General features: G+C 39.3%; 1 protein-coding gene across 2 annotated transcripts in view; it reads right to left on the bottom strand.

The window, feature by feature from the left end:
* Positions 1–24,360, bottom strand: part of PEPD (peptidase D) — a 177,272-nt gene that overhangs the window by 16,300 nt on the left and 136,612 nt on the right. For both annotated transcript variants that reach the window (XM_030024016.2, XM_030024015.2), the window contains exons 12-13: positions 22,167–22,315; positions 3,988–4,172 (exon numbers count right to left, since the gene is read on the bottom strand). In XM_030024016.2, coding sequence (XP_029879876.1) covers positions 3,988–4,172; positions 22,167–22,315 — 334 coding nt within the window. The remainder of the gene's footprint in view (positions 1–3,987; positions 4,173–22,166; positions 22,316–24,360) is intronic.

Raw genomic sequence — 24,360 nt, 5'->3', positions numbered from 1 at the left:
AATAGCGATGAAAGGATCAGCTTTTCATGAGAATAGAGAATTGAATTAAAACTTTAAACTAAGGTAAATCTTATAATTTTAAAAGACAAAACAAAATGAAACTTGTAATTCACAAGATGTTAAAGTCACAGTAGTTATTAACCTAACTTAAATTAACTGGCTTATTATTATAGAAAGTCATCAAATGTACTTAGCATTCTTTAGAGCCTTACAGTCAATTAATATAACATGAAATTGAATCAACTCAAGCATCTAGAGACACAGAACCTAGATTTAAATGAAAACTTCAGCCTCATCTACCTCAGGGTCTGAAAATTTGGGATCACCTACCACATTTTCTCCATTGCAACAGGCACAAACCCTCATTTATATCCCATATCGAATTTACCCAGAAACAAATGAAAGAGTGTGGGAAAACCATCTCCATGATTAAATTTTACAGCTGAAGCTAAGCCCAGTGGAGTTTTCACCCTTTGAAGCTAGCTCTGTCTGACTAAGGGCCAGATTTTCTGAAGTGATTAGTACCACTGGGGCTGAATTTTCAGAACTGCTCAAGTTGTAGTTAGACCCTTAAAAGAAGTAGACAGATTTTCAAAGAAGCGTTCGATGCTCGGTTTCCCCGTGAGGAATACCACGGTACACTGTGGGAGACCTGACTCCCAAAGGAGCTCTTGACTGCCGAGTACTTCTGAAAATCAGGACATTTACTTACGTGCTTCAATGGAAAACATTGGTGGTTACGCTCTTTTAAAAATCTTGCCCTAAACACAGTTGCTAAGCTGTACTTATTGCTGGCCAAAACCAATTATTCTTTATCATGGGAAAAAAAAGGAAGGGAAGTGTTATATTTTTCTAATATCCCAGAGTATCCTTTGCAGAAAATGTGCAAGTTTTTTACAGTGTTTGTCAAAGAGGAAGAAAGTGCTTGTTCAATGCTGCATGTGAAAGCAGCTTACTGGAAAAGATGAAAACTTATTATTGCCAATTTTGAAAAAAGAAATCTTTGGCTACTAATGAATAACTAATCTAAGCTAACAATGTCTGGAAATAGTTTTTTTGGAACACACAAAACTTTGTGACGGATAAAAATTAGGAAATTAAAGCTTATTGTATTATTCCAAATGTAACTGTTTACACTTGAGGAAAAATAATGGAATAATATCCACTTGGAAAGTTTTTATTTTTAAAAAATCCTTTGTAATACTCCCAGAAATTCCCTCAGCCAAAAGCAAATAACTTGCTTCTTAACCAGCTAGAAAAAAGAGCATGATACTACAGGCATGGGCTCAGTGTACAATAAACACACAAATGGCTTTATGAAATTCCTTTGAAAATCTCGCTAGCTGAGATTTAAAACGCACCAAAAATCACTCCACAGCATACTAGATGTCTTCAAAATGCATTTTCTCATGGAACAACGAGGCATAGATGAAAAACCTTCTCCCATTTAATACGGACACGTATCACACTCACATGAGAGGTGCCCAATTGTTCACGTTTTGATTTACCTGGGGAAAACCACGTCCCCTGAAGCCTTCCAATGCCTCTCTGGCCCCGCAGCCCTACGTCTCCCTCCTGCCGTGGGCAGGGACCGTGCCTCCCATTAAAGCTTCAAGCCCAGAGAAGCCTAATGAAGTTCACCCCATCGACAGGCTTTTGATGTGGGTTTTCCACCATCAGGTGCTCCGATGCTCAGGTACCTCACCTTAGTCAAATGACCCAATATAAAGAACCTCATGCTTTGGGTCAGAGAGAAGTGATGGGTCTAACAGAGGTGGAATTAATGCTGCAGGGAGAGTTTAAACGGGCTGCTCTTCTGCAGCACCCCAAATTCATTCTTTTTCAAACTAAGCTGATGCCACACATCCATCTATGTGCACATTTATATGCAAATACAGGACTTCAACTATTTGTCTGTGAACCCACATACACGCTTCCCTCACCTTCAGGAAATTTGTTATTTAGGATTGGATTTTGAAAGTAAATTAGCCATGCAAACATTCTTAGTGTAAGAATGCAGTTGCATGTCTACACAAACAAATAATTTTAATATTTGCAGGTATAAAATTCTCTATCTGCATAGAGCTTTGGTATTTCTACATGTTAAGTATGAAAGTGGAGAGCCTAACTCATTTGACAATACAATCCCTATATCCATTTTTATCTATAACAGGTTGGTCTTTCAAAACTGAGGATAGATCGGTCTGCTTTCAGAAAAATGACGCTTAAATTATAGAATACACTGGATAATTAACAGTTATAAATTTGGTCATATGTAAATAAAAATTGTTTCAAAAACTGATTCTGCGGCTCATATGCCACACTACTGAGAAACCTGCTGAGAGATGGAAGGTATATAGGGTCCATTGCTCTATACTCCCCCAAAATCAGTTCTAGAAATCTCCCTTGAAATTAAGGTACTTGCTCTAACCTTCAAAGCATACAGTTTCTAAGTAAAAACCAAGCATGGTACTTTTCACTCTCACAGTTCTCACTAGTTATCTCTTTACCCCACCAAGTCTTGAACATGTGCTCCAGTTTCCGTAGTAAGTCCACCAAATTCAGAAATGTTATTCACAACACAAGAGAAAACAATCTAAGCAAAGGCATGCAACATTGGAGTCCTGGATTTTTAAGTCCATGAACTCTCCAAGTAATCACGTCCCTTGTGCTTTGCTGAATGCCTCTATTTGTACACAGAGAGAATGCAATTGGGAAAGATAGAGGGGCAAACATCCATCCTTTCTGTATTAGCTAGTGAAGAAACCTTAAAATCAGAATAGGGTTGCTTTTGATTTTTGTTCCATTTTTATTACATGTAAGTTTATTAGCTGATGCCAATACATTGTCACCACAGTATTGTGTCTCAACAATAATTATACTGTGAACATAACGAGTACCCTCAAATATTATATACAGTTTCTTCCCCGCCTGCAAAAGTGAACTCAGCAATAGCAGCTGTTACGTAGCCTGTTCACCCAACATGAACATGCTCCAAAATATGCTTAAACCTTACCTAACAAGTTCTTAGTTTTTTTCAGGTTCTTGTAAAAGAACATCTTGCACAAGAGAGAATGCAAGTGATCCATTTTCATACTGTATTACTGAAAACCCTTAAACAGTTAGCCTCAAATAACCAAAATATAACACACAGAAAATCTTTCTGAAATATTTCTGAAGCTGCTGTAAACTTCCTTTCTTTATTCAAACCTTAAGTTCAATTCCCTGTAGAGACTTTTTTTCAGTATCATTGCAAACTTCTTACCATTTGTTGGTTACAGAATTTTACCCATTCTGCTTTCAAACTACAGTCATGAACCATCATGTTAATTCAAGGAAAAATGTAATCATTCTGTGTTTTCTGCAGAAACTCAGAATACAAGAGGTTATGCTTTCACATTTGCAAAGACTGGAAGACTTGATGGATTTTTTCTTTCAATTCTCATTCCAGGACAACACATCTACATTGGTGTCCATGTTGACACCGGAGACCAAAGTTCAAGACAGGAATATGAGCCAGCTTGTTTCCATACGACACAGCCATTGGGATCTACTAGCCCAGGTGCAGCAGTGGGCTCCCACAGCTGTCTCACATCTGGAATGAAGCAAGTGAGTCTTCCCACTACAGGTCTCAAGTAGACTTGAGATGTTCTCTGCCACAGCACAGGGTATGCTTGAGTGATATACGTTACAGTGGTGACTCATGGAGGAACAACATAATGTATGTAGAAATTGAACAGATTAAGAATGCCCAAAGGGTGGCATCAGTTAACTTGTCCCCATAAGCAATTTCTGTGTCAATGAACTAATAGATTCCCTTAAAGTAAACTGCATAAAATATCACATCCAGAAAAAGACACGCTTAAATGCACATCTGCTCCACCTCTGAGAAGATGCAACCAGCTAATCGTGCATAAACTAAGAGAAATGCTGATCAAATTGAGAGGGGTTAATCTGCAAGGCAGTTGAGAATGGACTAACACTAACCTCTGGGTAGCCTCCAACGTCATGCACGTCAATTCCAAGTAGATGTCCAAGTCCGTGTGGCATAAATATTGCACCCAGATGAACCTTCACCATGTCATCTACATTGCCTTTCAGAATGCCAATTTTAGTCAACTCCTCCAGATGGACTCTGTCAGCCAGACGGTGCATATCAGGCCAGGCGACCCCTTAGAGAGCAGAAACAAGCAGCTGAGTTAACTATTGCTAAAAGTTTTTAAAGACGACTTTCAAAAAGAAGATGTAACACATGTGCCCTTTGTTTATATAAAAAACAAAGGTGGAAAAAGCAACTATACTAGCACAAAAATACTTTAAACAAGACAAAATCATCGTAACATGCACACGATGCACAGAAAACTACAACCGATAAACAGCAGCACCTTATAATCCAGATCCACGTGAAGAAATGTTAAGACATTGTATCTAAACATGTCTATGCAGATGCAAATGTATCAGTGAGTTTTCTAAAAGAATGTCAACTGTAAAATACAGTTATTTAAAATGCAGAGCATAAAATATTACTATCCTATTATTTTCAATAATGATCATACCCATTTAGAACACTTGAGATGGACACTACTTTTCTACATACGTAGAAGATTTAAAGCCCACATCTTTCTGGCAAAGACACTCTCCAGAAATTAATGATTCCCTTGTGTTAATGGGCTGTGTAAAACACAAGTCCTCTAATACACGTACTAAAACAGCATTACAAAATACTGTTGGTTGACTAGAGACAGAGTGCCAGGATACATTAGATTTCTATTATTTTGGTATAGGATACAATTTTGTTTGACAAACTGCTGGGGGGAGGAGGGAGGAAGAAAGCAGCTCTTTTGTTAGTAACACAGTACTGTCTTAATTAGTTCACCATGGCTTTGAGTCATCATCAACTGCGCGGTTGCAGAGTCAAGACAACTAGGGCTAAGGTACAGTAGAAGAATATTTTCCTTGTTCAATTTTGGCATGATTAAACAAATAAAGGCCAAAACCCCATCAAGTTCCATTTGCTTTAATCCAGTTAAACATGCAGCTCTAGGGTCTTGTGAATATGAATGCCATATCATAATTACATTAGCACTTTTACTGAAAGAACTAAGGCTTCAAAGGCTGAAATAAAATCATCCTGTGGGAGTGCTTAAATAAAATTCAGTTGTCTTATATGACTCCCATATAAAGGTCGGAAACAAAATGAAGAGGAAGTGGCTGCTCCGTCTTGCACACCGTCCACACAGAAACCGATGCACTTTTATGCTCCCATTAACACTGACTGGGAATGAGCTCAGCTTGTAAGTTAGTTAACAGGCAGTGTCCTCTTCCCCATCAGATTACTCGGAGATCAAACTTGCTAGCCTGTTGCATGCATGCAGCCAAAGAAGCACCTTCCGTGCCCGAGCAAGACCACGAGACAGAGGTGTGCAGCACAATACGCTGGACAAACTCTCGGTTGCTGTTTCCTCACAAAAGCCAACAGTGCCCAAGTGAGTGAAGCTTACTCATAAAATATGTGCAGTCTTCCTGTTCCAAATGTGCTATTTTTGTGTTTTCCCTCCGTCAGAAAGGAATTTAGATTTTTCCTTCATTAAGAATTAATACAACTATAACCAGTTGTTCTTTGACAACTGTGTTCAACTTAATTATATTTTACAAGAATTTATCTTTTTATCTTTTTGAACATGGACCGTATTGCAATTTTCACTTCTCTAGATTCATCTATGTTTCACAGCTGTCTCACAATAGGGTCCAATATATTGCATGATATATTGAAATCATTACAATCTATTACATCGATATTACGGATATCAAACTGGAAGCATTACTGAATCACAGTTGCTTTCCTCTCTATTTTGTAGTTGTGGGAATACAGAATTTCTGTGTGTAACTCCCAGTTCAGCTTCTGCACTTTGCAATCAACTCTAACTGCTCTAAAAATCTTTAATATTCTTTCTGGGGGACACTAGATGTTCTCTTGAGAAGTCTCCCATGATTTCTTAGCTGAGTCTACAAGTCTTCTATTTTCATCCCCATGACTGCAAAGCTACACGTAACGTCTGACCCTGGTCAACTATTTGAAGCCTCATCCTCTCTTGATATAAACGAAGATAGAACTCTGTTGCTGGAAGAGAAAACACAACTATAACCCAGATGCTCTGAACCAACTTAAGATGAGGTACCTGTTGTTTGCAGTACAGCTTCCCTCTATAGCTGTGCTGGTACTACTTGTCTCAATCCAAACCCACAGACTCCACTTCGGAGTGGAGCAGCACCTTTATCAAACTAAGGAAGAGATACATCTAACAAGAGATAAAGATTAAACTGATCAGAAATAAAACCACCAAAACCACACATCCATTTGTCTGCAGAAGTTTAACAGAGCAAATGAATGAGTCTACTGCCCTAACTGAAAAGATTGCTATGGTTGTAAATCCTGAGTATTTCTGGGCACTGAGCAAATCCATCAGAGCCCCTTCTTCCCTCGCCTCTACTTTTTTCTCTCATTGAGAAAAAGCACGACTATTTCCCCTCTCCTCCCGCCAAGGCTCTGCGTTCTCCATCTGTTTTGGTTTTTATTCATCTTATCTGTTTCATTAGAGACTGAGGACAACAAAAAGCTCCACTGCGAAATAAATAATGAGGCTGGATGGAAAATCTGCAGCTTTGGGCTCTCTCTTGGAACAAGGGCAGTGCTTCGGACAGAGCCCAACAAAACAACTCTGGACCACTCTTTTATCATCTAGCCAGTGCCATCAGTTTTGCTAGAGATGGGAAGTACTTCAGCTCCAGCTCTCTCATGCATGCTGCAGAAGCTGCAGATAGCACTGGGACAGCTCTGGCTGGAGGGAAATTAAGCCACTGCTGGAGGCACCCCGCTAAATAGTACAAATCTTGTTTTACCAGTAAATACGTGTTCAAATAGTCTTAATTTTTATATATATATATAAAAGTGTTATAGATAGATTGCATTTTCTATTCTATTGTCTGGCTTCACATTTTATTCTACTATGACTCCAGTGTGGTAGTATTTTACACTATCAGACCACTCCCCTCCAAACCACTTAACCTACAAGCATTGTATAATACGGTCACACATACACAGACTATTACTAGACAAAATATGAGGATATTTTTGAGCTGACTAGAGACAGTGAACTAAGTGGAGTGACCTTACTGGTCTTCACTTAAAAAAATTGTGATATCCTTGTCTTGTTTGATATGAGCTGATTCCCATCATGCTAGGAATAAACTTTAATAATAAGGTACAAACAGTTTTTTCCTCCTTTTTTTAAACAGGCAATTCGACAAAGAGAAAGGATCTAAATGCAAACCTTCAAGCATTTCCTAGTACCCTTATTATCTTAAAAACATTAACTTTGTTAAGAACTACTTTACAGCAATAAGGCAATTACTTAAAAGTACAGAACGCAATCTATGGAAGAAAGGAAGCATCCTAATTCAAGAACGATCTCTTAGTCCATTTTACATATAAAGTATATTCATATGCTGTACACATTTCATACACCATACACAGATATACAGAACTCTTCAAATTTATTTTAAACCTAAAATTGTATTAGGTTTACCTGGCAATTGGAATCTTTATAATACAATGGCCTGTGCAAACCCAGCTGTCTCTGGGACTGGCTGCCATGTCTGCACTCAACTGTCATTTAAGTTAACTAGTAAGAATACTTGAAGAGCAGAAGTCCTCAAATTCTACTAATCTAATTTTCCTACATACATACTGAACTCCCAATAATGGCAAAAAGCAGAGAAGGGAGGAAAAATTAAATATCACAGCTACCTTGACTAGGAAAGCCATGAACAGAATTTTCTGGTACTCTCACATGACGTGCAATTCAACAATCTGGACGTGCCAGAAGGACTTGCAGTAAGGATATGTGAATCTCTGTGTTAAAGCACAGAGATATCTGTATTCCATTCAGACGTCTGTGTGCACATCTATGTGTGGATAGCTTTAGCATGTTAAAACAAAGAAAACTATAATTAAGAAACCTCTGTGCCGGCAGCCAGGGAACGTTCTGCCCAACAGGACAGCATTTGCAGATGTGAAGAAACACTAAACAATGCTGAATGAACAACATTTTGTACAAAGAATCCTTAATTCATGGAGGTTACTTGATGTTCAGGCACTTCAGTTTTTTGGATTAATGGTGGCGTGGTGGAGAGCTCGGTCACCCACCACAAGCTGATGCAGCAGAGGTAAAACATGTTAGCATTCTTGTAGTGAGAAGAAGCAGTTAAAAAAACAGCTAAAAACCACAAGAAAACAACTTCCACACAAGTGGCTCTAACATCAGTTATGTGAGTTACTGCAATGGCTGACTGTTTTGCAACACCAGCCTGCACTAAGCTCCCACCACCAATCACCCACTAAGAAGTTTTACTCGTGTATTATTCAGGACTATTATTTTTAAGCTTTGGTGAAGTTTATCACAGTTGCAGACATGCTTTTTGTGTAAAAAGGTTAGTTCCATTATTATCTTTAAGCCAATTTATAAACCAATTATAGTCCACTGACAGATGAGGTTTAGAAAGCTAGATTGGAGGGTCCTTGGACTTTGACAGCTTGTACCAAAATGAGTCTGCACTCAGGAAAATCTGCTGATGATGTGTCTGCTCCATTCTTAATTCTCTGCCAAACGAGATACTGGGTAATACAGGTCACCGAACCAGCGATTGGCTCCCTAGGAAAGCTCAGTTACCAAGGCTCATTAGGTTGCGATTCGTTACTTGCCATGCAGCATGTGCTTGGGCGAGAGGCCAGGACAAAAAGCACCTTTTACAGCAACCAAAGCATTTGAGATCCCTTGAGATACGGAGTGAATGAACTACACAGCAACGACCAGACAGTGCATATGTCTGATAACAAAATGTGACAGATCATGGATTAATTAAACAACATATAACTATGGAGCCTATTAGTTTTCAGATACCAGGCAAACAGCATAGCAGAGGTCTGCAGACGTGTGAGGTATTGTGTGTAAAAATGGCAAACTTAATGTATTAAGTTTACTAAAAGGGTTTTTTTTAAATTTACTCCCACCAACCTAAATGTTATCTGATATTCTTAGATACTACTGTGACAGAAAAGAAAGAGATAAAATGAGTATTGTTTTACTTCCTTGAAAATATTTCCTCTCTAATTACCTGTTTGCCAAACCCACCAAATTTCAGATGAAACACCATGTTTTAGGGACTCAGAATCATCATATAATGATCTCTTCACTAATCTGTGACCTCTTTGATCACACCATTGACAGGGAAGATTTTTGTTAAAAGAAAACCAACCCCAAACCAAAAAAAACCCCAAGAAATGCTTCTAGTGAAACCAGAAATCAAAAGCATCTCTACCTTTTAACGAACATAGCATAACTTTTTAAACAGTAGCATTAAAAAGATCAGTTGTTATAACACATCATACTATAAACTGTTCCTCAGTTGCTGTTAACTCACTGGTATTTTCATTCCAGTGATTATTTTCTGATGTTTTATTAGAAGCTATTTGAGAACATAAAGTAGAAACAGCATACAAAAGTAATTTAGAATTACTGCGTGGTATTTAGCCACTTTGGTCAGAAAGTGCTCTGAAAAGGCCTAACAGGATTTTTTTGGCTGCTACTTAGGGTACTTTGTGGTTGTAATGTGACAATGATTAAACCACAAATGATTTAGCAGGGTTTTTTTGTTGTTGTAGGGTGGGGGTTTTTTGCCAGCACAGATGTCACAATCTTACTAAAAAAATGAGTATGGCAAGGTTGTAGTAACTTCTCCCCAAATTGTGCTAAGGTTAAGTTACATTTCATTTCTGAGTGTCCACAGACAAGGGCAAAAGGCCTGATGTCCTCTGGCAGTGCCACTGAAATGCAGACATAACACGCAATCCCTGTCCAGCCAGCAACCCACTGGAACAGACTAAAATCTGCCAACACGCAGTGACCATATCAGCCATAAAACAATAGGTCCTTAAAAATTCCAATCTAACCCAGCTTAAAAAACCAAACCAAAACATCATTTAAATACTAAAACCAATTATTTCTTTCCTCTTCACTTGGGTGCTAGAGAAGAATCTGTTGTATTTCTGATTTTCACGCTTTCTTTTTGGCCCACTAGATGAAATACTCAGTAGTAGCTCAGTTTTCGAGCTTGGTTTCTTGCAGCACCAGTTAAGGCAACTCTGCAACGGGGCGAGGAATCAGAGTGAGAAACCAAAATGCTGTACTCAAACATTGACAATGTCTGGGCAACAGTTAAGCTGTTCAAAGCTTCATATACTGTGTAGGTAACTACCTGTAAGACTCACAGAGTCAGCATTAGATAGCTATATGGATGCCTAATTCAGGGATGTAATTTTAGGCTATATTCTACGGCAGTTGCATGGCTCCAACTGAGTGCCGTATGAAGAGAAGAGCCTGTTAACTTTCCCATGCTAAAAAGGTGATGGCAGCTATATTGAATTTGCTGCTGTGTCATACCTGCAAATACCTGCAGTACTGACGGCAGGGATAACTAGACTTCAGCCTGCTCTGTGCTGTGAGTTCCAGTGCCACAGCTCCAAACTAGGATGGACTCCTTCAAAAACCATCCCTTGATTCCCCAGTAAGATGCACCTGCCTGACAGGAGCAGGATGACTCCTCATCGCCTCCGAAATTCAGACCTCTTCTTCAAAAGGCTGAACAGCGTTGTGCTATTCAGTTGTACTGTGGTATTTCTTTTGCATCACTATGATGGAAGTTTTAAGTGGTAAACCCATGCTCCTCATTATAAATCCTGCACATGTTGATCTATAACACATCAGAGGCAACACCAAGATAAAGTCTGCCATGCTGAAACCTTAGGAAAAGCAATTCGAACGGATGCAGACGTGGAGCAAGAGGAGGGATTTTTTCCATGTTTGGAAAGATGCAGCACTGGGATTGAGCAGCACCAGCAGATGCTATGGATTTTACTGCATGTTCCTTCCAAATAGGCGTACGTTCAAAAGAAGAGAAAAAAGATTGGGGGAACGAGGGAAATGCTTGGAGGGAGTGATTGCAGTGTGGAAACTTATCAATCTTTGAAGCTTAGAAAAGACTCTGTTTAGATAAGATTCAGGGCAAACAGCATAATCTATGTCTAGCAGGTTTGCACACTGACAGCTACAGCTGATGCAGTGTCAAGATCGAAGGACTCAACGAACTTTGTACTTCAACTCAAATTACAATGTATAATGAGTGCATTTCCTGAGTACTGAACTGGGAGAAAATCAGTGCACCAGTGCACATTAGACCACATAAAAGCAGCTTACTCACCCCAAGGTCACTGTTAAAATCAGAATTGTACAATGTTACGATATTATAACCTGCTACAATTAGGAAAAAAGGATTTTTTTAAAAAAATAGCCTTAAACCAAAACCCATTCACTAGAGAAAGGCTAAAAACCTGCAGCCAATTTAGGCTCTAAGTCTGTAAACACTTCTACATGTATTTGCTTTGTACAAGCAGCACCTTTGAAGAACCACTGAAAGTAGAAAAACCCACGTGCGCAGTTGGGCTGGAAAGCTGCAGCTTTGCCCCCAAACCACGGCAGCTCCTGCAGACACTGCCCCAGAAGGGCTGCTCAGAGACCTCCACACGAGAGGGACTTCAGGGCAGAAAGGCCCAACTGTTTTAAAGTGCCTGGTTTTATACACTTGGAAATAACTCAGCTTTATTTTAGTCTTGCTAACATTGCAGTGGTCACTGTATGCATGGGTCAGCTCCTGTGCGTTAGTCACAAGCAGGGAAGAGCAGCTCCCAGAAGGTTTGCAGTCAGACTCACAGTCTGAAATCTTGCATTTCAACAGATTGCTGCTTGCACAGTGGGACTGGAGGATCTGCTGAATTTGACAGAAAATACTGCCTTTTTCCTTCACCTCTTGCCGTAGGTTACTGCTATTCTGGGCAAGGTTAAGTTACGTGTCCAACAACGAAAGCTCCAGTAATCAATGACACCATTTTTATTTAATAATATCTTGCAAGAATCAAGGATTGCAACTTGATTCAGTATTGTCTGTGCATCCTTTAGTTCCTTCAGCTTTTATTTCCTAAGTGGTGGCTGATGCTTTAACCATTTATACTGACAAAACTGGAATTAACTTAGAACAGAAAGCTATCCTATGTTTTCTGGGTCAATCTCAGAGAGCTAGTATTCAAAAGGAAACTCATTTATGAACATTAATGCTAGCAAAAACCACAGCCAACTCCATTCGGTAGAGGAGAGAGCAGACTACAAATAGCTTTTTAAAACATATATTGACAAGATTTACTTTGCAATCTGTCTTTAACACAATAACACATTCTTAACTGCAAGGGGGGAAAAAGTAATACTGCAGTGTCATTCAGCAGGATTTGTGAATATCAAGTACTGGTTACAACATGCCCCGAAAGCAGTTGTTCTTCAGAGGAATTGGTATAAAATCTTCAACTTCTGTCATTAATGTCTTATTTCTGAAAATAATTGTTTTGCTTCAGATATTACAGCAGATTAATAATGATCAGCAGCACTTTGCCTAAAATATGTCAATCTGAATGGGAATAATTCATATGGGCATTTTGAAATTATACAAACTGTAAAATAGACTGTACTCCCACACTCTTCCCTGTTGTGCTGTTGTCAAAAGGTCCAGTTTACAGACCAATTTCTTTCTAAAAATTCATCAAAATTAGCTACTGTTTTTATACAGCACAACAGACAAGCGTGCCCACATGGTGTTCTACTAAGTACAACTCTGAACTAAATAAAAAAAAAACAAACCCAAAAAAACCTCAAATGACTTGCATGCAAAAAATGCCCGCTGCACGTGAATGAGAACCTTGTACTTAACTTGGAAGGAATAAATATTAATAACATTTCCAATTATTTTCTTTAGGTATAATAAATTTTAATCCTAGTTGAATACAGTGACAATTGCCCTAAAGCAGTATTCAAAATAGTAGCAAACAAAAATAAATCTGAATTCTAAAGAAGTTACAGAACTGTCATGGACAGAACGAAGTAGTAATCTGTGTAGTTGCAAATTTTGATTTTGCATATGTTCCTAAGCACAACTCTGCTCAACTTAGTAAGAAAAACAACTGCCAGTAATATGATCTGCTATGTCAAATACCCTAGCTATTAGTTTCCAATTAAACAGTTCTTTAATTATTTGGGTTATTCTAATCCCTGGTCTTAGTACTATCCTACTTGAGCTAAATTTTCCACTATTCTTTTTTCGTTAGAGACTTGTTATTAGAACATAGAACAGGGAATCACACTGCTACTTTGAATTCAAATCACAGCATTTTCTGTTGTATAAAACAGGTTATTTATGAAACCAGTACTTGTTCACTGAAGCTACTTCCTCCTGACAGTCTCACTGAAAGAACAATGCCTCAATATTTAGATACTGAAATATTTTCAGGAATACACACCATCCAAAGTTTACATTCTGCTGTCCAAAAATACAGACCATTCACCCTCTAAAGTCCCTGGGCTTATATCTACCTTCATGAGCTTTACTACTTGAATCCTTTAGCAGCAGGCAAACACGGTGGAGGCAAAACACTGGAAAATAAAGCTGCTGCTTTGGTTTGTCCTAACTGACAACATTCCTTGGAAGGATGTACATGGGGAAACTAGCTGAGGCGGGCCCCTCCATTGCAAAGTGGTTAGGAAGCTACACCAATGAACAAGAATTGAAGAAATCAGGAGAAAGGCACAAAAAGCGGGCATAGGGTTTCACACAGCAGCTCAACACTTGTGCAGTTCCAGCTGCCCAGAAGACACAGATCAAGACCAGGTGGGATTACCTTTGTTTAGCATCCTGCACCCACAAATACACAAGGCCTCCTTCGGTCCTCTGCCACTAAGGGGAAACCAGAAAGAGGAGAGGCCAACACTCAAACTCTAGGCACGACTGCAGCAGCAACCTAAATACTAACATGCTGAGCCTGGTTTTAAGGCTGTGCGTGGCAGGTGGCACACCATGGAGTTGTCACACTTCATCCTAGTGAACTCCCAAGGACCTTTTCTCCTGGTCCTTAAAGGAAGGCCTCAGAGTTAGACCTACAGAAGGGTCTAATACCTTTCTCTGAATGGTTCTGCACCTCCCACAGTTTGGCCCTACATCTACTGAACACGAGAAAGAAATGAGAGTGGAAGGGTTACTGCTAACTTGACAGAAACACCTTCAGACACCTACTCTCAACTGCAAAATGCAAGACTTGACCTGGTGAGGCAGCTGGAGCAGGGACAGAGGAGGGACCGTCAGCTACAGAGAACTTTCCGTGGTCCAAGCCATACAGCTGCTGGCCTGCGCTCACTGCCTGTTTGCTCCAACCCTCTCCGCTCGGCCTCTTTACCTCAAAAGACCTTAGCCTTTTAGGAACTACTTACTTCTTTGCATTTATTCAGCACCTACAGCAAAAGGGCACCCATTCCTGGTAGGCTCTAAGAAGCAGCTGATATCTTCATGATCAATTAAAGGATGTTTTATTTGCTTGGCACGTGGGTTTACTTCTTTGCCTGAAATGTTTTTGACTGTACTTTGTTTTGAAGTGTACCTGACTGTACTTCTTGGTCAAAGATTATACGGCAATCCTGGCATCAATGAAATCCGCAATGGCTGATCTTTGATCCTGGAAGAAAGGATTTAAGAACTTAAAGACCCCATGTCTTTATGTGAAACTTGAGTTCTGGGAAAGCTATAAACCGGCAAGGAATCTTCCAGCCCTAATATGGAGAAACCTCCATCTTCCATTATCAGAGATGTTAGTCCTGGGATGGAGATTTGTTTCAAGATGTTCCTCAACAGCATTTATCAGAAAAGCAAAGCCTGAAAGCCAGAGGCAACACGATACTCACTCTCTTGGATAGTAAAATGCAGGACTCTGGGATATGCAAATATCCCTGAACATGAGCTCCAACTTGAAAAAATGGAGAGATACAAATCCTATAGGGAGACCCTATAGTAACGTCAGCATCCCAAAGAGGAAAGCTTTCACACTGCACATAAACTGACTTGGTGAACAACAACTTCTGTGCATATTTGGAACTGTTTTTTATTTTTCATTTTATTGAAACAAACAAACATCAATCAGCAAATATTCCCAGCTGCACAGCTAATGTCTGAATGCAATTTCGGTTCAATGGGGACTTTGGATATACAAGCTTTTTAAATCATATAAATGTAGAGATAGGGAATTGATTGGCTGCCAACCTGGCCTTACTCAACTGTTCCTTGGGAGCAGTTTGCTAGACAAAGAGATCTTTTTTTTTAAACTGGAATTTAGGACAATAGACCTTACTGATCGAGGTGTTTTAATTCTTTCTCCCTCTACCTCCAAATACTAATGTGTATAAGCTTAGAGATTGAAAAAGGATTTTTTTTCTCTTTTTTTTAAACATACACAGGTTTTGCAGTAGTACCGGGAATGTTAAGCACAACAAGCTCCCTTCCTTCCCCTTCTCCTGTGACTTTCCATTACTCTACAGAGAAGACAGGGAGGAATGTTCGGACGTCCCAGAGTGCAATTGCAAGGGATGAAAATGGAAAGTATGTGATTGCTCCAATATTTAGCTCATTAATCTTAAAGACTCTGTTTATGATCTTCTGCATTAATCCAAAATAGCTTTAATTGCAAAGCTTAAAGATAAGCGTGCTTCCTTTTTATTTCTTCTCAACACAGTAGCAGATTTAATGTATGTGAGAAACTTCAACGTTTCGCAAAATAGAAACTGTATATAGAAACGTTCTATATGTAGAAACCATACTGTCCTCATCAACTAGGAATGAAATTTATAGAACTCTAATTATTCATATTTTTTAAATGCTCAAGATAATAAACCAAAAAATAAACAGCAGAAATCAGAGGCTGGACATGGTGTAAATACACAGTTATTTGCTAAAGAATAAAAAAGAAGCTACTCCACAGTAACTTCCCGAACACTATCAGACTCGTATGTATCACTGACAGTAAAGCATCCATACGAGCACAAAGTGATATTCAAAGCTGGGTTAAGTATGAACGCGCTTCACACAGAAACTGAAGCACATCACTATCTGTTGGCTTGCAAAGTACTACCTCCCCTGTTAAGAGCTAGAGCTGAGCTCACAGGCATTGATTCTCATCAACATCTCTTTTTCTTACATCACTGACATTTTCATTTGCACATTTCAAAACACATTTGGAGTCATGGAGTGATTTAGGTTAGCAGGGATGCCAGGAGGGTATCTGGTCCAAACCCTGGCTCAGAGTAGGGCTAACTTCAAAGCTAGATCATGTTCCTTCAACAAGTTGTTTTCTAGAAGTTTCAGAGAGGGACTTTCAGCAAAACCAAATATTTTACATGTTTCTTCAAATAGATTTATATTAATGACAAAAAGCAAACAATACTGGTCTCCCAGGTGTAACTTATGACAAATGATGGTTAATAAAGCTATTACAATGACATTGGATCTAACTTACGCAACTGGGATAAAGAATGGAGTGAGACAGGATTTGGGAACAATGCACGTGTACCCTTTCAAGTTCTTCAGATCTTTCCACTATCAACAGACCTGTCAAACTTGCTCAAAAAAGGGTCTAATCTACCCCTGCAGTTCAGACTTTCAACTGCTACCATGACGGTTGTCCATTGGAGGTACTGCAGACATCAGAGTTGAGACCTCACACCCTGCCATTAACCATTACACTATATAGCCTTATGCCTACTGATGTTGTGCTACACAATACTTTCTTTTTCCACCACAGTTTGCTTTTTTAAGCCTGGGCAATTACAGGGGTGAGGGAGAGCTACACTAAGAGCAGTATTTTTACGATTACAGCATCAAGGACTCCAGACTTGGGCATTATCAGTTGATGCTGTCTGTGAGAGCTTTGCTGGGACCCTCGGTGCTGACGTGTTACAGGGTCCAGTCCTTCGGTTAAATGACCACCTACTCCTTGAGATGGGATTTCAATAGTAGCAAGGCCTTTTTGATGCTGCTGCCTTTTTCAGTCCTACAATAAAACTTTTAAAACTTTTTGGAGATTTTCAATGACACTCACCAGAGGAATATACGCAGTGCTACCTTTTGTAATATAGGCAGCTGGCTAAAAGACAGAAGACCTGATGCAAGCAAAACTGTGATATCCATTCATGCATTACTACAGACAGGAGAATTCACATGGAGGAGAGCTTCAGAAGTACCTCAAGCCCAGTGGAAAAGCTTCCACCAGACCAACCAAAGCTTCCTACCAACCACATGATGCAAATCCACAGGAAGCCTCAAGTTCATTTAGTTCTAGGGCTACCTTATTTCCAGAAGACTCTAGCTTCAAGGCAAGCACAGCTCCTGCTAGACCACTGAGAATACCTGTTCCTCATATGACTCCTCTCCCATCTGACGAAAAAGCTGGAGGTGTGCAGGAAGAGAAACAAGAGACTTCACAAAAAAAGCAAGCATGGCAAATGCACCTGAACGTTGCCACTGGGAATTAGCAACCATTCTTGCCTCAGACTCGCAGCAGGATGCTAGGCAACTTGCTTCAAACACAATTTTTAATTTTTATTTATTTATTTTACATTTGTTCATTAATCATTTTCTTTCATTTTACCAGTGTCTGGCTTGACAACCTGGAGTCTGATTTGCAGAAAGGCTGGGCACTCACAGCTGTAACAGAGGTCAAAACAGCTGGGATTTGAGCAAGAGCAATGTTCAAATCCCTTAAAAAAAAAATCTCAAGTCTGATGAAATTCAATCTTGATCTTGGAATCCCAAATGAGTCAATAGCTTTTACACTAGCTTCTCCAGCCTGCCTGCCACTGCATACAGAAGGGGAACTGCTGCACACTTTCACATCACTAAGATGAAGTGCAAGTGAACTTACTGCCTGCCAAGCACCTGTGTACTGTTATGATGAGCACTCAGAGAAAAACTGGTGAGGACGTTGATAATTCTGGATTCAGAGCAGGTTTTGAACAGTAGGCAATAAACAGCTTTGGGCCATGCATGGAACAAAAGGTTAAAATAAATTACTGAATAGCTGCTCTTTAGCTCAGCTCTTTCTGTTACATGCATTGCGTGAAGATAGCAGACAGAGAAACAATGGATGTATCTACAAGATTTTAATTCCAATCATCCTTGGAGGTGAAATCTCTCAGTTGTCCCCACTTACTGTGTTTTGGTTTACGCAGTGGAGTTTTGAAGTGCATGAGCTGAATTCATTTCAGATGAAAGTAAACGGGGAGATGTGCTCCAGGAGTGCACCTAATGTGCCTCAACCAATTCAGTAAATCTAATGAGATTAAGAAACAATGCAGAAGTGAGACAAATTAGCACACTAACTTCTGGAATACTCTAAGTCTGGGATACTTGGCTTTACAAGTTCACTCTTTTTTAACAATTCTTTTTAAGTAGAATATCTATGTAAAGACAAATTGCTTCTCAAATGACTGTTCTGAGTAAGAAGTAGATTATGCCTCAGCCACCGAAGTGAATGGAAGTGTCAATATTCTGCACATCCGCCCCTGTATTTTAGTTCTGTGGAAGAATAAATTTAACCCAGATGGACTTGACCGCATTAAGAATATCCCCTAAGTAGAAATGCAACATTCCTCTCTGACATTTTGGATCATGAGCCTGACTTTGTAGGAAAGAGACAATTATCCCACTGCCACACAAGCATGCCTTTTTGACTCTTTCACTTCAGCGACAAGCATCGCTGTCTTCATAGGAGATCCATGTTCAGTAGTTTCAAAATTGCTGCTTATGCAAGACTGAATATGTCTTTCTCCCCTTTTATTTTAAGCAGATTTGGTTTGTGGCAGGAGTTGTGATGACTGCACTGAATTTGGGCTATAATCCCACAGAGAGTGTTTCTTAACTTTCAGAATATATTATTTGGCACACAGAAGGAATTCTGTTCTTTCAGTTGGAAGGTAGGGAGACCCATACATGTGATTTCAGCTGTTTGCATGTTTGGACCATGCACAGGATGTAGTCATATGAATGCTTTTCTACAATAAAATACAATGTTTTGGAGTATTTTAAAAATTATGACAACCGTTTGTATATAGAACTATAAACAAAATGTATTAGGAGGTCTATTATCTCAGAAAGTAACTTTACTTGAGAGTCAATTAGGTTCATATGAGAACCAAACTGAAAAAAGAAATGCAAATCTCTGAACTACACACATCTATATAAAATGTTTTAAGGTTGCTAGCAAATGTGTGTCCTTCCATAAACACAGTTATGTAACCCAGTATTTGGTTAGTGACTCTCCCTAAAGTACTTGCTCCCTATCTTGCAATGAGAAAGACTCTGGGAATCATTAACCTTCTGAAGACAACAACTAGATGTCCCCTGTGACCCTTTGCCACAAGGCATAATTAAGGCCCCAATTCTGCAGCTGGAGAGAAATGCTATTTTCTACAGTTGCTGACTCTGCTGCGTACACTCCTTCTACGCAGCCTGCCCCATGAATGGTTACTGCCATGTGAGCCAAGTCACTTGACTGTCTTTGATCTTAGGAACCCTGGGAAATGAAGACAAACAAAAATAATAGCAAAATGAACAAGGGCTCCATAATTCAGAAAATCTGACTAAAACATGATGGGGCTGGGTTTTACATTTAGTGCCTCTAAACCCACAAGCTTTTCTGCCTCCTTTTTCGGAGATCTAAAGTATTAACTTTCCGTCAGACAGGGAGAAGAGACACTTGAGAGCTGAATTCACATCATCCCTTCCTGCTCCCCTCTGTGACAGTACCCGGCTCCCCCAGGAGTGGATCCTGGTGCTTTAGTCAATGAGCTAACAAATTAGGTTTGTTCAACGAGACGAAGGAGGCTGCAGCCTCTCCCACAGAAACAGCTTTCTCTGGGCAGCAGTAACAATACATTCAGTTTGCATCAACCCCTTTGAGGGGCTCTGGGGTTTCTCAGCAGCCTCAGAAGTATGTGACACTAACCATGCTATGAAGGTCAGTGTTTCTACTTCTTTTTCTACAGCAGAATATTAGCCTTCCAGGAGATCCAATGCCACTTTCAACTAGCCATCCAACAGTACATGACATGGCAGTTTGTCTGTCTGTCTCGGTGTTCAATTAAAACAGCTTCACAAAACATTTTAAAGGAATTTGGTGGAAGGTACAAAGCAGATACATTTCTTTCAAAGCATTTATGAAAGCCTTTTACAGAAATGTCTTATCTCCTATGTTCCCTTTAGTAAGAAAACAAAAGAACTAAGTAACTATTTGAATAACATCTGATTTTTAAAATTATTTAAAGTTGTATACAAAAGAGGATGTCTCTCTAATCCAACTCATTTCAGTTTGAACTGTCTTTAGAACACTGTAAATTCATTTCAGACATTGTAAGTACTTTTCTGCCAACTACCTATTTTAAGTGTTTCATACCAATTTCACTAGTAAACAGTCTTTGGCCTTTGGTGTGTTTTTGAGAGCTCATCAGAGGAAAATATAATATTGTCAGATTTTTTGCATCAGTGGACAGATGGGTTAAAAGGTGCAAAAGAACTAGGGTACCAGCCATACGGACCTAAAAAGCAAACTTTTCCAGATGGTGAAAATTTTTGCGCATTGAAGGACTCTACCCAGATCTGTAATTCAACAGAGTGTGAAAGGTCCAGGTTGCATTTCACTGCACAGAGGTACCAAATTAACCAAACCAATGAACCAGTCCATAGAACATGTGTTTAACCTGCTTTCTGTAGCCAGAAAATTCATGATTACTAGTCTCATAAACAGCATAAATGCATTTGCACCATTCTTCTAAACAGGCAAGACAACTAAAGCATAGTGAGAACAGAAAGTTCAGTCCCATCTTCTGCCAGACTTTAAGAATCATTTCTCTGTCTATGAATCTCAAACTCCCAAGGTTAGTAAAGGATTCTTGCAACTACTTTAAAGAAATACTTAACTTGGTATGTCCTTATTTTCTGACACTGTAAATAAAGTGTTAAGTAAACTAAGGAATTCTCTACACCATCCTGAGTACAGCATCATATTAGGTCTCAAGTTCTGAAGACAGTCCACAAGTTATTAGCATGAAATACTGCCAAAAATGTTACGTGAAGTTAAAGGCAGCACTGAAATGCAAAGCAAACTATGAAGAGGAACAGGAACAAGATTCTTCAGGGGAGAAACAGCAGATGATGGAGAATGCATTTTCTTATTAAAATGGCAAAATATCTAGTCTCGTTTTGCAGATAAGCTTCAAGTGTTATTGCTTCCTTCCAAGCTCCTCAAATGAACAGTGCTGCTGCCAGCTTGTATAACAGGAAAATTACGTATGTTCTGATTGGCAATCCATAAAGCCCATGCACTCAAGGCCCAATGATTGAAAGCTAATATGGTAAATTTAAAGGATAAGTGTGCTTTGTGCATTAAGTACATTTTTCTCAAAGCTGTTCTATTAGTAATACTGAGAAATGCTCAAGTACCTTCACCAGTGAAAGACTCAAAATCACAGCAGCAGTTAGCTCTAAAAGCATTTATTTGCTGCCCTGAAAGCAGAATCAGAGAAAAATAAGATTTTCATCAAGCCAGGCAGTTGCTTCAACTATGAAAATGTATACTTGATGAATTAGCTTGCCTGCAATTTAAAGGCACACAGTGAAGTACCCAATAGCCAGTGCTTTCTAAAGCTTTTTAAGGCTAATTGAGTATCTCTCCCAAAGATGCACACTCCATCCTCTTTTTCAACAGAAGATTTCTATTGAGCTTACACGTAAAATACAGAAAATGCTTGAAACAAACCGAAGCACAACACACATGTTCACTCAAACTCTGACTTCAGTCTTTGGCATAAGCTTCCTGACAAGATGGCTGCCAATGTAAACACACACCAGAGTAACAACTGTCACCACTAGATTAAAGGAATTTTAAAAAAGTGGAAGATTAAAATACCTTTTTAATCTTATTAGTAACTGTTTATGTGCTATTTCTTTAAAAGTGTTGTATGGAAAGTGTTGTGTGTCCTACCTCTATCCTCCATCAGGAGCTGTTTAAACATGGAAATTAATTTTGTCATCTTGTTCCTTTCCAGCACTTTCTAAAATCCAAACATAATTGTCTTGACAGCCTGAATGCAGCCATCAAGCTCGTCAATTCCTGCTGACATGTACCCATCTTTTACCTGGCTTGACTGCTTTCATTACAGCCCGCGATGACTTCAGCACTGCTTCATAGATAGCCCTCTGGTCAGGAGTGAACTTTCCATTTGCAGGGAAGGTGCAGGTGATGTCAGAGCCATAGCAGTAATACTCTCCTCCCATATCAAACAGGCTAAAAAGGAAACAGAGGGGGAAGAAGTGAAAATTTAGTTCTAAAGAAATAGTAGAACAGGACATTTCTCTTGCTCTGCACTTAAAAGCCGTCTGCATTTTGGTAGTTGGCCATATAATCACTATTTGAATGCTGTTCCTAAGTAAAAGGAGACAACAGTCCCTCGGAATCTCCTAGCAGAAGGGTATCTGCATTACATATGGCTTAAATTGACACCCTTATGGACTGCTCTAGTCCTGGATGGAAACACTGAGAGAACACATGAAGGAAGATAAAAAGTACATAAGGAATCCACTTCAAGCTCTTCAGTTCCAGTTTCTAGGACCTCTTCTCAGAAGAAAAAACATGTCCTTTTTTTCTTTCCTGAGAAATGCTAGCATCACATAAAGGGTCTAACCTCAAAACTTAACAGAGAAACGTTAATTAAATTATGGCCTTTTGCATCTAAGTGTCAAAACGCATCTGATGGTTTAAATAAAACGTCCCCAATAAAGGCTGACTGCCACTGCTCACAATATAAACTTTCCTTGAAGACAAACTTGCCTAACACAGATTAAAGAAACAAGGATTATGGGAAGATCCAACCAGAGAAGAACATTTAGTACAGTTTTCTGCATCAGAGATAAAAGAAAAAAACCCCAACATAAAGTGCTGTCTTTTATGGGGACAAAAAGCCTGGTCTACCCCTTCAGAAACATATTTCTTCTGTAGTTGAATCAATGATTCACCACTGATTGCTCAGCTGCCAGAAATCAATCTACAAGACTAGCAAGTGGGTCTCCGCACCCTTGTGAGAACCAGGTTAGACATTTGCAATACTATGCTTCTTGAGCCTACCTGATAAGGCACTGCACTGGTTTCAGCAGGCTCAAAAATCAGCAAATAACAAAATAACCATTTGGACCAAACAATACTTGAGCAAATAACCCCCCTAGTTCATCATATATTGATTACAAGAAGGCACATTTTACATGTAAGACTTTGGTCTTGACACATAGTATTTGTGTGAACTCCTGATTTCTTAGGTAATGAATCAGAGTTGAAATCTGCTAATTTAAGTCTTCTTCCAACCACCTCAAACAACTGTATGAGACTCTTATCATCATAAGAAATATAGTTTTCCTTCACTGTGTTTGAAAACCTTGAAGTTTTCTTCCTCTGGCTTCTGCTTCCCAGTAGGGTCAGCCAGACAACACAAGCAGAGGGAAGGACACTCCACTGGGGCACCCTCTCTGCCACTGAGTCCTAATTACCAAAGTAATTAAGAGAACTTTGCAGCATAGCTCTGTCCTCAACCAGCATACGTGACTAGGTAAAGATAAGTATAAGCTACCACAAAAAGTGCTACAGCACTCAGCTGTAAATGTTCACCATTTCCAACATAACTGCCACTGAAAGCAACGGACAATAAATAAACAAAGGCAACCATGATAAAGCTAAATAATATTTCAGCAGGGTTGGGGCTCTTCTTGCTGCATTGCATACACAGACACATACTCATGAAGATTTACTCCAAGAAATTTTAAAATCCACCCTACAATTTCCTCCGTGAACAAATCTTTGCACTGAGTGCAAGCCCTGCTGAAGTCATCGCCAGCCTCCCCAAACTGGGCAAGGTTCACCTGCAGAGAGACTTGCAGGACTGGAACTTCAGGAACAAACTCAATGGTTTACAGCTGCGGAACTGCACAAAGCTTAAAGCGACAGGAGCAGACTCCTTAGGAGAATGCTACAGAGAGAACTGCAAAGTTATTCATGTACACGCAGAGCTAATACAAACACTATATACATTCACTTAAATATGAAATACGGTATGTTAAAATGGAAAGTTGCTAATTGGAAAAAGATACACAATAGACAGCAAATGTCAGACCCACAGGGTAAAAAACCCCACGATTTGACACCAACATAGCAACTGTAAACCAGCCTAGCCAAACCTCAAAATCAGAAACACCATCAACACTGCCTAAGTTTTGATTTTATGGTTAGACTCACTTCTAAAAATAACTATAATGATACACACAGAAAATCTAAGGATACAGAAA

This window comes from Aquila chrysaetos, chromosome 9 (genome assembly GCF_900496995.4).
Source record: "Aquila chrysaetos chrysaetos chromosome 9, bAquChr1.4, whole genome shotgun sequence".
Lineage (NCBI taxonomy): Eukaryota > Metazoa > Chordata > Aves > Accipitriformes > Accipitridae > Aquila > Aquila chrysaetos.
The sequence above is the reverse complement of the archived record's forward strand: the minus strand, read 5'-3'. Positions and strand labels throughout refer to the sequence as shown.